Source organism: Rhamphochromis sp. 'chilingali' (assembly GCF_963969265.1).
Source record: "Rhamphochromis sp. 'chilingali' genome assembly, chromosome: 16".
In the NCBI taxonomy this organism is placed as follows: Eukaryota; Metazoa; Chordata; class Actinopteri; order Cichliformes; family Cichlidae; genus Rhamphochromis; species Rhamphochromis sp. 'chilingali'.
Window position 1 is genome coordinate 23,136,589 of NC_137943.1, and position 20,975 is coordinate 23,157,563.

Here is a 20,975-nt window from a genome sequence, read left to right on the forward strand (position 1 = left end):
TAGTACAACTTTGGTGAGCTACGAAGCTGCACCGCTTGATGGATTGTCGGAGCATTATGGCTACCGTTGTCAGAAGCTTTGCGGAGTAAACAGAGTTCAAACTCTGCTTAAGGTCCCAAAGTCAAACAAACACTGCGGCATCACTTAGACTTAAAATCTGCCTAAATTCTTTCATCTTTAATAAAAGGATCACCGTTGCTGCTTCACCAGGTGTAACAATTAAGTTTAACATCCAGGCATCCATGAAAACAGAATTTATTAAATTTAATGGAGTTCGAAGTTAGCAGGAAGTTAGCTTGTTAGTTTCCACCTAATCAGTGATGCTGCAGTGTTGGTTTGACTTTAAGTGGACTGAGTTTAGGACCCAGATTACTCCCAGATTTATGAGCGCCTTAGTCCAACAAATACGGCAATAATGACGGCCCGCTTGCATGTTCTACAAAAAATTTGCTTTGTAGTGTATCTGACGGGCAAACACCAAACCAGTTCCACATCACTGAAGTGGCACCATTTTTACAAACTAATGCTGGTTCATCCGCTTCACTCAACGATCTGCTTTCTCCCTTCTCATTCTCCGTTGCCGCCATGCTTGTTTGGCCATGTGCGTATGAAAACAAAGGCACTGCACATGCGCGTTTTACCCATATTCTATTGCGATATTTCATTTTCTTATCGTTGCCTAACATTGTAGCGGTATTACCGTGAACGGTATAATATGGCCCAGCCCTACCTCGAACCAACCTGAGTAAGAGTCAACTACAACCAGGTGATGTTGACCATTCCACTCAAAGATGTCAGTGGCGACGGTTGACCAGGGTAACTCCGGCACTGGATGTAGCTTGAGTGGCTCCTTCTGTTGATGTGGCCTGGTGCTGTTGCACACTGGACACACAGTTGTTTCTTGCTCTATATCTTCAGTCATTGTGGGCCAAAACACGATACCACGGGCCCTTTTGCAAAGACTTTGGGATCACTGTCTTCGGGCCTTTCATGACAATGCCATCTTCTAGGGTGAGTTCATCTCGATATGGGTGGTATTGACGAATTTCTGTGGGCAGCTGAGTTTGTCTGCAAGGCCACTCATTGTGACATTTCTCAGTTTCTGTAGCTCTGGATCAGAGGCAGTGTGTTCCTTCAGCTGGGTCAGCCTAGAAGAAGAGATTTGTTGGATCGACATGATCTCGTAGTCTGCTGTTTCATCACTGTGCTGACCTGTCAAGGTTGTGGGAGCACGGGACAAAGTGTCGGCGAGGTACATCTGTGAGCCTTTTTTGTACACCATCTGAAAGTTGTACTTTCATACATGCAGTATGAAAGTCTGAGCATCAGTCTGAGCAGTCTGAGCATCATGCGCTGCAGTTTGGCTGGAGCTGAGTGTATGGGCTTGTTCAGGATAGTGACTAACGGCTGGTGATCGGTTTCGATTTGGATTTGCTTTCCATAGATGTAATCATTGAACTTGGAACATGCAAATACAACTGCAAGAAGTTCCTTCTCGATCTGCGCATAGCGCATTTCGGTCTGTGTCAGAGTACGAGAGGAGTAGGCGATTGGGGCGCCTTCCTGGAGGCATGCAGCCCCGAGTCCATACTCCGAGGCATCACACGTTAGCGTGACGGGTTTCTGGACGTTGTAGTAGCTGAGAGTGGGTGGACTGGTTAGGCTCTGTTTTAAAGCATCGAATGCATCCTGATGCTGCTTCAGCCAGCACCACTGAATGTCTTTTCACGTTAGCTCCCGAAGTGGGGCTGAGAGCTCACTGAAATTAGGAATGAACATTCCTAGGTAATTAATCATCCCTAAGAAGCGTTGGAGACCTGTGACATTTTCAGGTGTGAGCATCTCCTTAATTGCTTTAGTCTTTGCTGGGTCAGGCTTTAAGCCCTTGCTTGTGAAGACATGACCAACATAACAGACTTCTTTGAGAAGGAATTTGCACTTTAGGGGGTTGAGTCTCAGCTTGACTTCCCTTGCACAGTCAAGTACCTTTCTGAGATTCTGTTCATGCTCTTTCATATCTCTTCCGCCGATGATTATGTCGTCGACGATGACAGCACAGGGGTATCCAGCAAAGATCTGCTCCATTGCACGCTGGAACACTTCGCTGGCTGAGTTTATTCCATTCGGCATTCTGAGAAAGCGGAATCTGCCAAATGGAGAGCTTAAAGTCATGAGCATGGATGATTTGTGTTCAAGCATTACCTGCCAAAAGGAGCATTTTGCATCCAGGACAGAAAAGACTTTGGAGTTAGCCATTTGGGCGGCTACCTCCTCTATAGTATGCATAGGGTGATGCGGGCATTTCAGCGCTTTGTTTAGATCTCTTGGATCGATGCAGAGTCTGATGTCATCTGAATTTTTTTTGGTGGGTTGCCACCATAGACAACACCCATTCTGTTGGCTCGGTGACAGGGGTGATCACACCCAACTTGACCATGCGGGTTAATTCTGCTTTAACCTTGTCTTGCATTGGAACTGGTATTTTACGTGCAGGCTTTACTACTGGTGTGACTTCTCGGTCTATTTTCATGGAATAGGTAACCAGAAGCTTACTAAGTTTATCTTCGAAGAGATCTGAATACTCTAAGAAGATCTTTTCTGAAAAGGTGCTTTCCACATCCATGGCTACATGGTGGACTTCTTTGTTCAATGTGATTAATTGTAAGCGGAGTGAGCCTGGTAAGCCAAGTAGGGGTTGTACGTCCCATTTCACTACGAAGAACTGCAGAGGGTATTCCTTGCCTGCAGAGTGGCATGAGAGTGTTGCTGTGCCAGCGGTTTGATTTCCTCACCTCCATATGCCACCAGTTTAGTTTTCTGTGATGGCAGGAGTTTTTCATCTTGTCTCAGATGTTCAAAAAGGTCAGCTGGCATGACATTACATTTGGCGCCAGTGTCCACCTTGAGCTCTATGGGTTTTCCATTAATATACACTGTGGTGAAAATTTCATTCTTGTATGGAAAGCAGGGATTTATAGTGTCTATATTAATTCCAATCACATAGAACATTTCCTCATCGCTGCTAGGCGCTTGCATCTCAGTGTGGTTAATGGGTCTCTTTTTGAATTGCCGTGTGTGTGATGACTTGCAGTATTTCTGGAAGTGATTCCATTTTTGGCACTTATGGCATTGCTGGCCATATTTATTATTATTAACCTTTATTTAACCAGGAAAAGTCCCATTGAGATTAAGAACCTCTTTTTCAAGGGAGTCCTGGCCAAGAGGCGACAACATGTTGAAATTATTATGCTGGGCATTTGTCTCTTTTTGCCCCGTGGCTGCCCCCGCAGTTGTTGCAGTTTGTTATTGCGTGAGCGGGCCTCTGTTCTTGTTGTGTTGCACGCCGCTCATTGCCTGTCCTCGTCTTGACTTTGTGTAGATGTTTTTTCTTTATTATGTGATGCAAGGTGTCCACCTTTGCTGCCATTTGTTCTGGAGCTGCTAGAGCTTTTTTGTATGTTGATCTGTCTGCTCGAATATCTGGCACATTTCAATTGCTTTGCTCAAAGTTAGGTCACTGTTGCGCAGCAGTTGCTTTCTCATGCTGTCACTATTTATGCCACAAACGAGTCTGTCTCTGATGAGCTCGTCTTTAAGCTGGCCAAATCTGCAACTGCCTGCCTTCTTTTTCAAGTCGCTCATGTAAGACTCAATTGTTTCATCTGGTCGTTGGTTTCTAGCGTTAAACTTGTGCCTTTCCATTGTTATGTTTGTTTGGGAATTACACAGTTTCCGAAATTTGCGCTTGAGACATTCCGGGTCTTCTCTCGATTCTGCTTCTCTCACCAATTGTCTGTGTTCTCCTTCCCCCGCGTGCACAGCGGGTGCATAAACGAAGGCGCGCTCCCGCTCGATGGCTTCAGAGCTGGCCAGGTTTAGCAGGATGAACGCTCTAGTTCGAGCATCCTTATGCTATGAATATGTCGTATTCCTGCTCGAAAACACGCCACTTCTCGGCGATGTTTCCACTGAACACCAATGGTTCTGGTCTACGGAATCCGTCTGACATGGTCATTGATGCTTAATAGCCTTTCCTGCGATAGCCGAGCAACGCTAGCTGGTTACTTGCTTGCTTCGTCTGCAAAGTGCTGAGAAAACTTTGGCCTTACCACTCTGTCAGCAGGGCTGTAGCACACGACCAAACCACAACTTCTGACACCATGTTTGATGTTCAGCAATGACTCTGGATTCGTGATTACTAGCAAGCTTTGTTTTACTACGTAACTGAGCAGACATTACATGTAAGCAACTCCACACCCGGGGGGGGTAGGAAAATCACTATTGGTTGTCCTAAAAGTCGCTAGAAGTCGCTAAATGATGTCATCGCCTAATTTGCATACTTGGTTATGCTAATGTAATTGTAACCTACGTTGTTGGAGAGAGAAATAACATCGTGGAAGAGACATAAAGTGAGTAAAAGACATCCTAAATGCATTTAGAGTTTATTTAGAACTACAAATTAAATTTCTATTAGCAATTATTGTTTTTTTTAATGTCACAATTCCAACCCTGCGTCGTCATAAATAAGTCTCCAATAACACCAGAAAAAGTCACCAGATTTGTCGCTAGTCGCTTTTTAGAAAAAAAGTCGCTAAGTTGGCAACACTGGGGGGGGGGTCTCACCTTCGCGCTGTCTCGCTGCATGCGTGCGCAGCGTACTACTCGGAACAGGTATATGAAAGCGGCATTAACGAACAATATTAGTCAGATGTTCTACAATGACTGAAAGGCACAGACAGTTATTTTTGCAGGTTTTTCGACTGTAATTTTAAATCAGAATTTACTTGACAGGTTAGGCACAAAATTTGGGATTTAGTCTGCATTTGGTCTTATTCAATGTCAGGCACAAAAGCATTAGTTTATTGTGTGTGTGTTTGTCTGTTTTTCCAACAACCTGTCCAATCTGTACCCCACTGTCATCCAATGCTAACATTCAGAATCAGAATCAGAATCAGAATGGGTTTATTGCCAGATGTTGAGGTTTACAACATTAGGAATTTGCTGCGGTGCTTCAGTGCAAACAATAAGAATTAAAGTGCTATGTAGAAAGAAAGATATGTGCATGAGATATACATGAGATATATACATGAGAATAAGAATTAAGAGTGCTACGTAGAAAGATATATACATGAGTGCAGGTGGTGATCAGTGCCAGACATGAAATGATGCAGTGACACAGCGTCGGGTCATGTGTTAGTGGCGGGGACAGTCATGTGGTTATTGTTCATGTGTCCAACAGCAGAGGGGAAGAAACTGTTCTTGTGGCGAGAGGTTCTGGTGCGAATGGACCGGAGCCTCCTGCTCAGCTACTGTCAGTTTAGAATCACCAGTTAACCTAACTTCATGCATGCCTTTGGGTTGTGGGAGGAAACCTCTCAGACACATGCGAACACCACACAGAAAGCCCTGACTTTACACCCATGAACTACTTGCAAGAGGCAAGAGGTACTAAGTACTAATCACCAACACCATGCTGTTTCATATGTAGATCAAATCTGTTAGTCCAAAGTGTGCCTGAGAAAAAACAAATTACACGGTAACGCTAACACAAATTTTGCTTTTGAAAACTAGAAAGATAGCAACTAAACATACTAAATACACATTAATTGTTTATTGCCAAGTTTAATGTTTATTCAATACCAACAGGCAGTACATTTATGTATTTCAAGACTACAAGCAATGAACAGCTACTAGTGGATCTAAGCACCACATGTAATAATTATATACATTCAATCACAGGGATAAAGAAAAACAAATTGTTATGGGGAAATGTTTTTATGCTTCGCTTCATAATAATAGTGTTCATATTTTACACTGTGCAGCCCAGCTTCTAAACAGTAAACTGTAAGCCATATAAGCCATATGATAAGACCACATGAGATTAACACACAAAGCTGAGTTTTGCAGAATTTGACTCACAAACAACACCCACACACGAACATGAAAAACAGGAACTGCTATGCTTGTTAAATAAAGGAAACGCCTGCGACTCGGTGTGAGTCTCTCTGTTGAGCTCTCACCCGTGCACGTTAAAAATCTCTCCAAGTGTCTAAGTGTTGTTTCTTCACCTGAGTGTTTGATAATTGTTGATATCCTTGACACAAATCAAATAATAATCCTATTCATACAGACATCCTAGAGCTTAAATTGGTCTGTAATGAGGTTGCCACCTCCACTGAAACTCACATTTAGTGACTTACTGTTAAATAATTGCATGTATTTACTGCATATAGTAAACAACCAAATAATAAATCATCAAAGTGTAATGCATCAGTTTGGAACACAGTAAAGTTTATATCCTAATAGACCCTACCTAAAATCACAAAGTTAAAACTGGTTCAGGGTTTTCTGCATTCTCTATTAGTTTATTGGTGTCAAGCACATCAGGTTGCGATCGTTCACCATTGAAGTACAGTGGATTTTCAAATGTGGGGAAGGGACCAGGAGACTTCTTGTAGAGGAAAAATGCAATGACTACCAGTGTGGAAGTGATCGTAATCACCAGTACAACTACCACAGTAGTGTGGACACGAGTTTGATGAGCTTGATCTCCATTAGATCCTGCAGGTTTAAGCAAGTAAGTTCAGATTTTAAAACATGATTTAAATTTTCACAAATTTTCACTAAATTTTTCACATTATTAGTAGTAGTATTGTTATATAATTAAACAACACAGAGCCATATAAAGACAGAACTTACCATCTTTTGATCCTGAAGTTTGAGGCATCACTAGTGGCAAAAAAACAAAGGAAAAGAAAGAAAGAAATGGTAAAAATGCAAACATATAGGTTTATTAGCTCTCTCTTTCCTGTAAACCATAAAACTTTAGCATTAATGTAAAGTAAGATGTAAGATATCCAATGGTAGATGGCATCTGTGTGGTGTACTAACAAGCTGCTTAGTAACACATGTAATGAGTATTATTAATTATAAATTATTATAGTTGTGCATTTGTTAACATTTTCCTTCAATAAATAATTGGATATAATTACTTCACATTGACACAATTATTTTACCTTTGGCTGTTTTACAGATATATGGTCTGTCGTGCCATCTGCGACCCGAGTTCCAAGTCCCATCTGAGGTTTGGATTGCTCCAAAATCAGAATCCGGCTCATCTGGAGCCCAGTTAGTGAAGTCCAAAATAGTTCTATCCAACCAAAGCCATGTCCCTAGAGACAAACAGAAATGTATTCCTTTTTTCACTTTGCTAACTTACCAATACCCCCCTGAATGTGGCTACACAGTTGCTGACAAGAAAGACATGATAAATAGTACTGATTTAGTGGTGATTTGAGGTTATAGTTTGTTTCTTCAATTAAGTCAATAAATTGTTAATATGGTTTCATTAAATAGTTTTTCTATAAACACTAAAAGATTACACTTATTGTGGCCATACCTTTATGAGTTTTAAACAGACCAATCCAGAAAGAGTTGTGTCTGTCTTTGAAATTTGTCACAAAGCCTTTGATGAATTCTTGCTCGGAGGGATCTTCAATGCTAGCCAACACTCCACCTTAAAAACAAAAATCGACTGGTTGTGACAATGTTGAAAACACATATTAGGCTTAATCTTAACACCACATATTTACTGTATAGTGATTCTAAAATTATTCAGCATGTATCTTACCATGCCTTACACAGCTGCTAGCTGCATCTGCCCATTCAATTTCATCTTGGATAAACAAATAACAATAACCCCTATACGGCAGCCATGTGTAGCTCTGTTGGTACTCTAGATCTGTATCTTCAGGACAATTTCCAGGAAATATTGTAGACTCAGTTGGTGCCACTTCTGTGAAGAATAGAAGCAATAATGCTCAATGAATCACAAAATGTTTTACTGTGACTTGGTGAAACGGTTATCTCCTGGGATCAAAATGTTCTGCGATGTCTGTTACTGTAAATTAATGTAAATAATAAAAGAAGAACACTTGAGCTGACCAACAGCCAGCTAAGGAAAAAAAGCCCTCTGAAATAGCTCTTATTTAATGGACAGTAATGGGTCTCAAACACTCACAGGCCATCAAAGTTCTGTTCTCGTTACTCTCACATGATCAGAACACAGAGCACTGAAAATCCTGCCTCTTACTTTTAACTACATCCTTCTAAAGACATTAATAAGCAGAGATTGCTTGACATTGGCCAGTTACCTAGCAGTTGCCAATTTAGTGATATCTAATATAGACGTTAAGACGTATAATCAAGATGCCAAAGATGTAGGAAAAATCATTAACTTGTTAAAACATACCTGTAGACTGCATACAGGCACTTTTTATGGTCACATTGCAGAAAGCGGTCCTCCATTTTCCATCCACATCTACATACACACAAGGTTTGTCCCTGCTTGGTTCAAATTCAGCCCAGCCGGCATTGTTCAGATGCCAACCATCAATATATTTAAAATAACCTCCAGTCTGAAAATAAACATGGATCAGATGTTGTCAAATCAATAGTTTTGTGGGGGATGTTTTCTGTCTGTCATACCTTGTTAAAACTGCTTCTGCCAATATATGTTATATAGATTACAAATTTTGATTTTATTAAGAAGTCAGCAATCTTGGGTCATATGCCATTTGTCATGATTTTCCAAAATAAGTCATTTAATAACTTTATCACATCTTATTTCATACATAACCAAGAACCCTGTATAACTCTTATTTTCAGGTGTCCTGTATGTTTAATCATTTTATAGTACTTTTTATAGTTTTTATAGTAATTTTGGATAGTTGCAGCCTTGTACCTGCTGTTTGTTAAGTCCAATCCAAAGAGGACTATTGAGTTTTATAGCCAGTAGCTCAACATATGCCTGTGTCCAGTCATTTCGCAGGCTGGCCAAGTTGGCTTTCTCAGCGTTACAACGTTTCTGGGCATCATCCCAGGTCAGATTTTGAGTAATAATCTTGATGCTGTCATTTCCCAGAGTCTCATAGATATTATAATCTATGGTTTCAGGTGGTGCTTTAATGTTTGGATCTGTTAAGAGCAAAAATAAAATTAGACATGAGATTAATTCACATTTTTTGCACCACTGCAAACATTATAACTGTCAACAGGACTTTTTATTTATTTTGTTGTGCATTATTTGCAAATTTGTTCCCCATAGCAGGCCAAACACATTGATATGAGTGAACTACCACTGGAATGCAGTTGTACAACAACAATTTAACTTCTTAACATCCACCAGATCTCCAACGACCTCATTATGGGTTAGAGCTGGGTTTACATCAACCTCTCTATAACATTTTCACCTGTTTGCTCAAATGTAAATATAATAATAGAATTAAGGCTTATGTTTGAAATGAAGCTCTTTTTGAATTTGGATCAAATGCTACTTAACACTACCCCTAAATGGTGAGACTGCAGGAGAACAAAATATTTTATGAACTATGTTTAGCCTCTGAAAATGTCTACTCCAAAGAGATGAACTCACCAAGATTCTGTTGACATATATATCCATTGGTGTCATTGCAAGACCTTGTTGTCCATTTACCAATCCCAAAAACAGGATTTCCATTCATTACAACACATTCATCCTGGGTAAGAATGGTAAGTGAACATGATTTTAAAATCTATTTTTTTAAAATGCGCAATTAATTAAGATTACTTGTTGCATACAAACAGTGGTGACATGCTTAAATTAATATGGAAAATCATTACCTCATTCCATCTTTTATAAAAGCTGCCAGGATGACGATGATGTCTCTGCAATCAAAATTATCATTATTAATATTTCATTAACATTTCTATTCCTGGGAGAAGAAAAACTTTTGGTTGGAGTTTGACATTGACCTCTGACCAAGCCCAGCATCACTGGACACATCTCTAACCACACCTACCTGTCAAATCACAACGCATAGCTCAAACTATGTTTACCTCATTCCATCTCGGATACACCATCCCAAAAGGTTGTTCACGTCTCTGAAATCAAAATTTGCCAGTGTAAATATTTCTTTAAAATGTCAGTGAAAACTCAAAAGCTGGTCAAAGCTTGACACTAAATTCTGTGTAGTTCAATTAAATCATAGCATCACTGAATATATATCTGTAACTCGACAAGAAATGCGCATTGGCGACTGCTGCTGTGATTTGGTGCTATATAAATGAAATTTAATTTAATTTAATTGAAAATGTGAAATCATGATACAAAAGCAAGCTGTAAAATGACAATACAGCTACTGATAGTTGTACAAAGGATTAGCTTCACATTACACCTGTATGAGATTGAATGAACTCACAGAATAGCCCCAGTTGGTGTATTGCCTTTTTTTCCCATCGGTCCAGAAAAATCCCTCTTGGCTTATAGCATTCAAACCAATCCACAGGTCTGTAGATGCTGTATGAACCATTCTGGTGATCAAAAATGCTGAAAATTGAAGATACAGACACAAGATATTAAATGTAGGTTTCTGGTTTCTTTTCCATTTTTGGTAAAGTATTCACATCTTCATAAGCTGTATGATATGTTTAACTCTTTCCTCCATAATGACCTCCCCTGTGCCCTTAATGAGGAGTTTTGAAACCTTAATATACACCAATAAAAATGTGGTTTGACAACCATTTGAATGGGCTTTAGGTTTTTCCAAACTTAGCCCTAGAAATATGTAGCGCTAAGTACAGACAGAGATCAACCACACTAACTTCAGAAGCACACCCAGTAATTTTGTTCTGGAAGCAGACCTAAAATATAACAGAAACCATTGAGTCCAGAAAAGAGAAACGAGGGATACACCTAGTAGGTATTTAAGGGGGAAAGAGTTAAAGTTTAAATCCAAATCTGAATAAAACACAATTAGAACTCACCTTGCACACTTCTTGTAGGTATAGAGACTAAATTGCCTCCCACCTCAGTGCATTTTGACCGTGCATATTCCCAGGTGATCTGCCTTTCGTTAAAGATGTTGTAACACTGCAGAAAAGAAATGTAATTATTATTATGATAAGATTTGGGTGAAACATTTCACCACTGAAACCTGTGTATTTTAGATGATCTCATTTATAATTAGTACTGAATGAAGTACACAGATGGAGGGGTCAAAATTTGCTGACTTTTTTTAATGCCACTCCACATTCGACAAACTTCTTTCTGCTTCCTTCATTCTCCTTCATTCGTGTTTTATTTAGTTATTTATTACATTTTAAAGAATCAACTTGACATTTGAAGCCAAATAAAGGCTCAATGTAAAATTTGATGGTGGGCCTCTGCTGTAATGTTGTCATTTTAAAAACTTCTCTGAAATAAAGGTTTAAAAGTCTGACCTTTGTGCCAAATTTCATCCATCTTTTTGGGCAGCCACCTGTTGGAGCAACTGTTGGGGCTGCAGTGGTGTTGGTTGGCAACATCCTTCCTCGCTTGCAAATAAATGAAAGCTCTCTTCCACAATTAGAAGTCCTCCAGAAGCCTATAAGATCAACAAAGAATTCATTAGGAACATTATCCTAATCCATTAATCAATTATTTTAATCCAGACATCGTGTCTAGATTTGATCATTTTTCAATTCAAGCGTTCAGCGCATTTTTACTCACCCATGTGATAAGACATAAAAACACAGTTTTGATCAAAGCCACTAGTGCTGGGTTGATCTTCATCCCATCTTCGAAATGACACTGGAGTACCATCCATCCACCTTAATGTAGAGAATTATGGTTAAATTTTTAATTGTATCATATGAAAATATTCATCATTTGATGTTAGACTTTTTTGTATTATGGTGTCACTATTTCTATTCCATAATAAATAAACAAACATGTGACCACATGGATTTAGTTCACTGATGGCTAAAAAAGAAAAATCTTCTTTAGATCAAATGACAGGTCTTTTGAACTGATATCTGAAACTTAACCAGTAAAAAAAAGGAAATGTACCTCATTACAAATCTAATAGGAAATGCACTTCTTATCAATGATCATGAGTTGGCCTAAAAGCTCCCTTTTCCCCTTATGGCATTAATGATTACTCACCAAGCTGACCCATCAAGATCCACAGACAAACCTATATAATAACGCCCATAGCTTCTGGATATCTGTAGACACACACATAAATATGCACAATTATCTCTAGTGTGTGTCACATTCTAATGTTTTCAGCCTGCTCTAATGTATTAATAAAACAAAACAAAAAAGTACAAATTAAATACATAGATATTTACCTGTTTCCATAAGAAAACATTTTCCTCTTTACTGGTTATAGATACTAGGTCACTGTGCCTCTGCTGACAGAAGTGACGAGCATCTTCCATGGGCATTGACATTCTGTTAATATAATACTGATTCCCTCTCCGCTCCAGCCAACCATCCGAAGTGGTATTGAATTCTGTAAAAGTTTAGAAATACATTGATAGACTTGTCAGTGTTCTACCGTATCTTTTGGTCAGATCCGTTTGTCCAAGGAGACCCAACCTTAAAAAAGAGCAACTAAAACACCTGGTGGCCACATCAGACTTTTGAAGAGGGCTGAAGGTACACAATGAATAAAAAGGTATAAAATGTAAAATCTATCCCATTGATATTCAGATCATCCCAAATATTTTTCAACTAAAATTTATTTTTATTCATTAATTTCTTCAGTGATGTCATTATCAGAGGTGGAGCAAGTAAAGTACAAGCATTCTTTACCCAAGTAGAAGTACAGATATATTTGTTTAATTAAAAAAAGTACTAATTCAATACTAATTCAAGTTCATTACACACTCACTCAATTCTACCACCTATTTTTTATGCAAAGGTAACTGAACCTTGTCCTGTATTAATGTCATTCTAAAATAATATTATTATTACATGAGAACACAAATGTTATTCCAATCTAAATCTAAACCTAATGAATGAACTTTGCTTAAATCTTTTATGTAGGACACAAGTAGTTAAAAAACATTTTTTAAAATAACCATTTTCAGTTGTCCACATCGTAGAGCGTGACTTTGCCTCCACACCGCCACCAAATAATTTTTAATGTGTTCTCCAGTAGATTTTCTTAATGTGCAGGGTTTGATCACTTCATCACTTTGTGGATTTACAAAACTGAATTCAACATGATGTATGCAGATGTTTCACAGCTATACTAACAGTATACTGTATATTGTCCTTATACTAGACCTTTAAAGATGGTAAAAAAGGTGGATGCTTAATCTAAGCATCACATGCTTAAATGCAAATTAATATACTACATTTACATAACACTGATCATGAGCACCACAATATGAAAATGGATAGAAATTATCAAAACACATCATATACAAATCCAATATGTAAAAATGCTGATGATTACATGCAATCAGTTTATGAGGTGTCACTAAGCAGTCCTTATCTTTAAATATAACCTCTCTTTTTCCTCCTTAGTTTTTTTCTATATTGGTCTCATGCTCTATAAAAAATACTGTTTATAATTTATAGTATAAGTTTGTTTATTTGAAAGGTAACAATGAAAATGATTTATCAGACTGCTTTGGGAAATTGCAAGTTTGAGCTACAATGCAAAACCACCAAAAAGGATGAAGCTGTACTCGGGCAAATCCGCAATCCAGGTTTTGTAGTGCATATGTGTTATTCACCCAGGTTATGTTCAAGGTTAATTCATGTGAACTTACCCACCACAGTATTATTCGAAGGTAGTTTTGGAGTCACTCCTGCAAGAACACAGACAGAAGTCCATTTTATTCAAAGGAAAGGAAAGCAACAGTAAACATGTGGTGGCACTCTGTAGTCTACACTGCGGTATACTGTAATGCAGTCATTATTTTTAGTCCGAAATGTGTTTCAACAATAGTGACAATTTCTCCAATCATATGCACTGAAATCATGGCAAGGAGAGATTACATAATATTGTGAATATTAACAATAATCTCTTCACCCCTGAAGACAGAAAAGAACATGCATATGAAAGTTAGTTAAAAAATGTTCCAGCAGTGAGACTGGTCAGCATTCAGTCAACTATACCTGCACGGATCTGACACAACCAGTCATTGTAACTGTCACAGTTCAAATCATTCCAGGAACCTTCTTCATCCCAGTTATGTATCACAAACTCAGCACAAGATTCTGCATTGTTGAAATTGTTTGGTTCTCCTGCCTGCCAGTGCTGGAAATCTAGCTGTTAACAATAAGAAACAACAATATTATGTTGAGTTATTGTAAATATTTTATTAAAATAACATTTAATGATTTAATGACCAAAAACAAAAGAACAACAAGAACAGAATGCCATTAACTTACTGGGCTTCCATCAGTCCAGGCATAACCAGTGGTTGTTTCAGGAATGTGAAGTCCAATCCAGGCTTTTCCACCTCTGCTGTACAAAAAAGGAAACGACACTCTCACTGTCTTCTAAAGTACTAAAACAAACATTTTAGCTACATTTGCAGTTAGCTGATGGTGTCAGTCTCATCAGAGAAGCTAAAACATGTCCATATGTTTTCACCCTACAGGCAAGATGTGGTACTTCAGGTGATGAAAGTCGAAAATATGGTGCATCTGAATTTGCTACTGCATAGAACAGCAGTCCCCAACCCCCGGGCCTCGGACCGGTACCGGTCCGTGAGAGTTGAGGCTCAGGTGTGAAATGTATGGTTTTCAGCGTTATTTTGTTATCGTTTTTATCGTTAACTCAGTTTTCCTGGGTCTTTTCACGTGTGTTATGAATAAATCTTCTTTTTTTCGGTACCGGTACTAGTTGTATTTTGTTGTATTTGCCGGTCCGTGAAAATATTGTCGGGCATAAACCGGTCCGTAGCGCAAAAATGGTTGGGGACCGCTGGCATAGAACACAGGTCAGATAAGTAGGTGTGAAATGTACTACTATATGAATGCTTTTTTTCAGTAGGTTAAAACACCAACATGGTGTGTTGTGTGAATGTGAAACATATTTGCCAGCATGCTGAATATTTTTAAACAGGATTATTTCACATAGATGATCATTGTCTAGAGTTTGATCTTATGTTAGGATAAACTAATGGTTGTATGATTTAGACTGGAAAATAATTGACAGAAGATATTATAAAAAGTAGTTGTTATTGTAGACTAAGTCATGCTGTACCTGAACAGTCGTAGCTCAGCAGAACTGTGGATGCTAAGCAGATCTCCTCCAATGGCCCTGCAGTAATCCCTGGCCTCAAACCAAGTCTTTTCTTCTGAGCGAGGACCTGTAAAAAACTTCAAACGCAAGACAACAACTCTGTAAATTTCTCAACCGCAGATAGTTCATGCAATTGAAGGTAATTGAATTTAATTTAATTTTGTGAGCACAACACTGAATGGAGTCCTGAGGAATAAGGAGAAATAGAATGCAAAACACGAAGAACAAGTCCCTATAGTAATGAATGAAGAGATTCTTAAAACTGACAGGTTGCTAGTGTATCATAGGACTAACACACAGAGACCCAGTTACACTCACATTCACACTTATAGCATATTTTGGCTGACATCGCATTGCTGTAAAGTGCCAGTGCTAAATACTCCACAATAGACAAAGTTTCTTTGAGTTCACTCAAGGCTGACCGAAGGTTGTACCTTAGCGCACATAGCTCTCGTTCCCACTCGAGTCCAACCCTCTGGACATTTAGGAGGAGCTACAGTTGGTGGTGGAGCAGTTGGAACCATCCCCTCTGCCATGTACTTGCAGATATATTTTTCTTTGTTGGTGCAGGGAAGCAGGTCCCAAAGTCCAGCCAAAACCCCAGTTGTCATGGCAACACAACCCTGCTGGTAACCTTGGGGCATTGAGGAAAGCAATAGTCATGTGCAACTTATTGGGCTGCAGTTTATTCCTGATATTTAAGTACAGAAATTCAGATGCATCCATACCTGGCATTTGACTATTCCAGTGAGTGAACCTTACTGTGGGTGAGTTGGTCCACTCAAAAACATCAATATTCTTTTGATTTGAGAGCCCTATCCAGAAGTGTTTCTCTGGTCTCAACCCCACCAAGCTGACAAGGAAGGCATTATCCACCCTGCAAAAATGTATACAATTCATGGATTTCTTGTCATTTTTAATATACCGTGCAGCACATGCATCTGCATGCATGTTTGTGGATTTCCCAAAGAAGTCGTTATGTGATTTATAACAAAGATGAACTGGTTGTTTTCTTACCCATTTGAAACATCAGCTAAGTATGAGTTTGAACTCTTGCAGTCTTCACTAGCTTGACTGAAAGTCTTTGTCTCAGTGCCTACAAAGTAGCAGTAGGAGCCATGTTTTTTCCATCCCTATAGGAGAGTAAATACATCACAACTGAGGAGTACATTAAAATTTCATTTATCTATTTTTAATCTGTTTTTTAGAATGTACTACTGATTTCACAAAGTGAAATTTGAACCTTAATCATGCTTTGTTATTACTCACGGCTTTACATCCGATGTCTATATCTGGTTCATTTCCAGTGCTTTCAGTGGAACTTTGCTTCATACAGATAAAGCCATGTTGCTCATCACATGACCGATCTGCCCAGTTCCCGTTCTGCAAGAACAAAAGCATTGTAAACACTTGCAGATTTGTGGGCTGGATTGCTGAATCAATAAAATTCAAATATTTAAAGCACTGTAATTACAGTTACTCCAAGGTTCTTTGGTATATTTCTCAGAATGCTAAGCACTCAAAGTGCTTATATTTGCAGTAAAACACTATCACATCCAAAAAGCCTGTAACTTGCCCAAAACCTTTAAATCATGAAAGGTTTTAAAGTTTAGATATTTCGTAAGAATGACACATGGCTATAGAAGTAAATGCATTGCCTTCTAATTCTAAAGGAGTCTTGTCGTGTTTTCTCTCACAGTGAATCTACTTTACCAGTCTACCACACCTAAGATACTGATTTCATAACATTCAACTTTGTAAACCAGTGTGGAAACTATGAAGAAAAATGTCGGAAGAAAATATTCTGCAGCTCACAACTAAGTTAAAACGGTAGAAAAATATGTAAAATATCAGTATTGTAAAACATGTACTCTAGAAACAGCACAAAAAATACAGTTTAATATTTCTTGCAAAACTTTTTCTTGAAGATCAATACATCAAGGGTAGTGGATTATGCTTCCTCCATGCATGATTTGTCTAGCTAAACACATATAGATGAATAAATATGCACAAGGTCTTACCTCTCCCCTGATGAGAACACAGTCATCTCCATCAGTGGAGAGTCCTGGTTTTCCATATTCCCAGCTGGTGAAGGACACATGAGACTGGTCACTCCAATCAAACAGTCCCTCTGTCCTAATGTCATTCAGTCCAATCCAAAGCTCATCAGTGGATGCTACAGAAAAATAATGGACCAAATATCAGCCAGAAGCTCAAATTTCCCCATTGCACTGAAAATTACTTGTACAGTTCATAGACTGGTAAAGAGCGACAGGCATTGTCTAAATCGTACTTTAACATATGAAAAAATCAACAGCTCACACATGCGTGGAAATATTTGACATAGACTCGCAGCAAGCTAGAGCTGAATGAATGACATGATCTCTATTGTCACTCCTAAATGTACAGTCATGCTGCCAGTTATTATGTGTAAAGTGTGCATGTCATTCTCATCTGTTAAGGCTTTCTTAATAATTAGTCTTTTATACAAAATTCAGTATTTTTTTATTATTTGCCAGAGTAAAAACAATTATGATATAGGGATGAATACAGCACTCTCTCAGTGATATTACGAAGTGAAACTGTTATTCATATATTGTTATTCATATATCACTGGCTGTTTATGTATTAGTAAACATTTTGGTTTTAATTAAAGACAAACTTGAATAAACTCAGTAGGTGTAAATAGAAACTGGATTAGGTGGAATACACATTTTGATTAGGTTTAGGTGAGATAGACAGTTTAGTTAGAGTTTAAAAAAACACGATTTAAATTAAATGCAAATAAAGATGTTGTGACCTAGCCTGTGTACTTTTTTTAAACCACAAAATATCCCTAAAGTTTACCATATCCTGCCACAACAATAAAGAGTTTAATGATGCTATTAGTGAATTACAAACTGGAAACTGATGTGTTCAATCTCAGCACATGTGCACCTTGTCAAATGTATGAAATATATTTGCTGTTGGGAATCTGTTTTATATTAACATTATTTCTTGGAGATATGATTGCCACATACCGTATCCAAGCTGAGAGATCACAAAGCTTTGATCCTCCACATTTCGGACGGTCGCTAAGTCGCCGCCTTCTGCACGACAAGCTTTCTGAGCGCCAGACCATGTTTGAGCATTACGCTGAAGATGAAAACAGTGGCCATTGTAGGGAATCCAAGGTGTTGAGCAAAATCCTTGTTCAACTGATGATGAAAAGAACAAATATATAAGAACTTCACTTCTGATGTCCCCCAAGAAACTACTGCAATCTAGAGAAATATTCAAATCGCGGTAAAACAGAATCGAATTTTTTTATATACTTTGTGGAGGTGCTGGTGGGACCCCATCTTTGTAGCAGATGTAGCCCATTTTCTTGGTACAGGATGAACTTTGCCAAGAGTGCTCTCCAGCAGTGTCAAGAATTGCACAGTTGTGTCCTGGATTAGGAAGTGGATTCCCTAAATCAAGATAATAATGATGATGGTTAACACTCACACATTACCCAATCATGCACAATAAGAATTTTAGGAGTACTTTAAATCTTTGAGTAATTTGTAACAATATTGGTAGTATTTAGCATTTAGAAAAACTAACAAAAGACGGATAGAAAATGAAAATACTGTATTAGTTGTTAAAAAGATAAAAATGTGTAATAATTAGCCGAAACTTGGAGACATGAATGAATATTTAGTTGTTGGTTTTTTTAGGTTTAGACTGTTGTACTTCTTACGTACATGAATTCTTGAAAAACCTTTTACCCTAAGAGTCTAGTTGTCACAGGAGTTAGGCTAACAGATTATATTTGCTTAACACTGTAATTTTCTGAAACTTTTCAGTTAATTTCCAGATCGCTCAGATGTTTTGAGGATTATTGCTGAAAGGAACTTCGTCCTTGCAGGGAGGACTTACCAGAATCCCATCGCAGATAACGGAAAGGTTTGCCATCAGTCCACTGCCAACCATGTTCTGGGTCCAAAACTAACCCAATCCAAAGTTTTTTTCTCCCTGCTCCCAATAATGCTGTGTGTTCAAGTGTTTACGAGACAGCGGGACGAAAAAAGAAAAGCACTTATTTTTCTTTCCTGAATTAAAATATCAGCTTTACAAAAGTCAGTTGGTAGGAATAACACAGATAAATACTAAAATATAGTGCAGGTTCATGCAACATCAAAAGTATTTGTAATCCAAAATCTTGATTATTTCATTTAAAATTCAAAAAGCTGCATCTGTTTGAGCTCTGGCAAATATCCACCAGGTGGCACCTCACCTGAGATCAAAGCTTGCTCACTGGGCTCCACAATACTGACCAAGGAGGCAGCCTGCTGTTTACAGCTGGTATCAGCTTGTCCCCAAGTCAGAGATGACTGTATGTTCAGCTGGTAATATGCTCCTGTTATGAGATTTTTTCTCCAGTGATCTGTGGCTGTATTTTGACAGAAAAAAAAATTAATTCAAATAATTCTTACATTTTCACTCCAGTGATGTTGAAATTTGACAAACTCACAAGTGGTTGGGCAGTATCCCCACTGTTCACGTTCAAATTTTGTTTCAACTGCACACCATGGTCGCTTTGTTGAGGAGTCAAATGTAGTGCAGTCTCCATACCACCGGTCTTTGTAAAGGAAGGGAAACATGCAGATCTTTCCTAATGCATTTCCCTCAATGGTAAATAACTCTGGAGGTGAAAAGAAAAGGCTTCAGGTTGGGTCAAGTGGCTATAGACAAATGCACACTTACACATAAAAGCATATGTTTTATACTATACCTCTGTATGTTCTTGTACAAGCACCGCTTGAGGTCCCTGTAATTGTGAACTGGTTATTTGGTCCTGTTGTTTTTGAGAGAGCAATTGTTTCATCAGCTTTCATCTCAATGAATAAATTATTATTTTTGAGGGCAAGCAGAGTTCCATTCCTGCATTCCCACTTTTGCAGGTCGCTCTTGTCATCACAGTCATACAGGCTCACTTCACTTCCTATACTTTTGCCCTGAGCTCCCAGGCATTTTTTAGTTGTGGTAACATAAAGCCGGTCATCAGTCGTCCAGCGTAGGTCAAGGCAGCGGCTAACCCTTTTCAGCAAACAAAAACCAGTGGCTTTGTTCATGAGTGAAAACGGGGAATCTGCAAAGGGGAAAGTTAAAAAAAAAAGATCAGCCTGTTGCACAAAGTTTATTCCAGTATGGATTCAAACAAGCCTTTAATGAAAGCCGTGTTTGAATCAATAAACATCCTAATATATAAATATATTTCCCAAACAATTGTGGGGTTTCTCAAGGCTTGGTCATGACAAATCGTTAAATCAAATGTTTGAGCTTATACTGTACCATTTGTTGTTGAGCATTGGCATGTTGTGATGAAGAGGCCAAAGACTGCTAGAGATATTCTTGGGAGCATCATTCCTCCAATCAGTCTCAGAGCAGCAGACAATGTCCATGCATTGCAAGCAGAGGACTTATGTGCCTGAACATGAAAAGGAGGCAACCTTAATATCTCTGACATGACTTTGTTTCCCCCCCTTCATTGAGAAAGTCTCATGTTTCACATTGGCACATTTCAACATTTTGTTACTGGTACGTGGGTGGACAGGAAGGAAGGAAGGGCAACATACACAAAAGCACACAAACACACACTCTTTCTGTTAGACTCCAGACACGGCAAAAAGCTGTCCCATTCACTTCCCCTCCATAGGAAGAACGAAATGTGTAAGACAATTTGCTAAACATGTTTCATGAATCAGCATTAGTGATCCAGAGAAACAGTAATTCACAAGCTTTGATGCAGTACATATGGATTTATAGTGTTGCCTTTGACATCTTCCTTATGATTAAGTAAGGGTCAGAATCACAAAGTTCCTCACAGTACTACAGTACCATAATACTGTAACAATGTTATCAGGATAAAGGCATTCAGCA

General features: G+C 38.5%; 1 protein-coding gene across 2 annotated transcripts; it reads right to left on the reverse strand.

Annotated features, from left to right (window-relative positions):
* Positions 1-5,620: 5,620 nt before the first annotated feature.
* On the reverse strand, positions 5,621-20,566 carry LOC308383476 (macrophage mannose receptor 1-like). Of its 2 annotated transcripts, none has more exons than XM_080861448.1 (32): positions 20,388-20,566; positions 19,828-20,184; positions 19,567-19,737; positions 19,330-19,485; positions 18,972-19,082; positions 18,383-18,520; positions 18,089-18,265; positions 17,090-17,244; positions 16,338-16,451; positions 16,086-16,201; positions 15,797-15,945; positions 15,503-15,702; positions 15,030-15,145; positions 14,210-14,282; positions 13,934-14,087; positions 13,585-13,623; positions 12,151-12,314; positions 11,963-12,024; positions 11,528-11,628; positions 11,260-11,402; positions 10,804-10,909; positions 10,239-10,366; positions 9,877-9,921; positions 9,661-9,705; positions 9,434-9,536; positions 8,744-8,976; positions 8,252-8,417; positions 7,631-7,795; positions 7,400-7,516; positions 7,017-7,172; positions 6,700-6,729; positions 5,621-6,561 (listed from the first exon to the last, which is right to left on the reverse strand). In XM_080861448.1, exons 1-32 carry the CDS (start codon positions 20,560-20,562, stop codon positions 6,320-6,322), a joined length of 4,407 nt encoding a protein of 1,468 aa, XP_080717574.1. In that variant the 5' UTR covers positions 20,563-20,566; the 3' UTR covers positions 5,621-6,319. The 2 variants fall into 2 exon arrangements, with proteins under 2 accessions (XP_080717574.1, XP_080717573.1); XM_080861447.1 differs by having other exon boundaries at positions 14,210-14,285.
* Between the last annotated feature and the right edge of the window lie 409 nt (positions 20,567-20,975).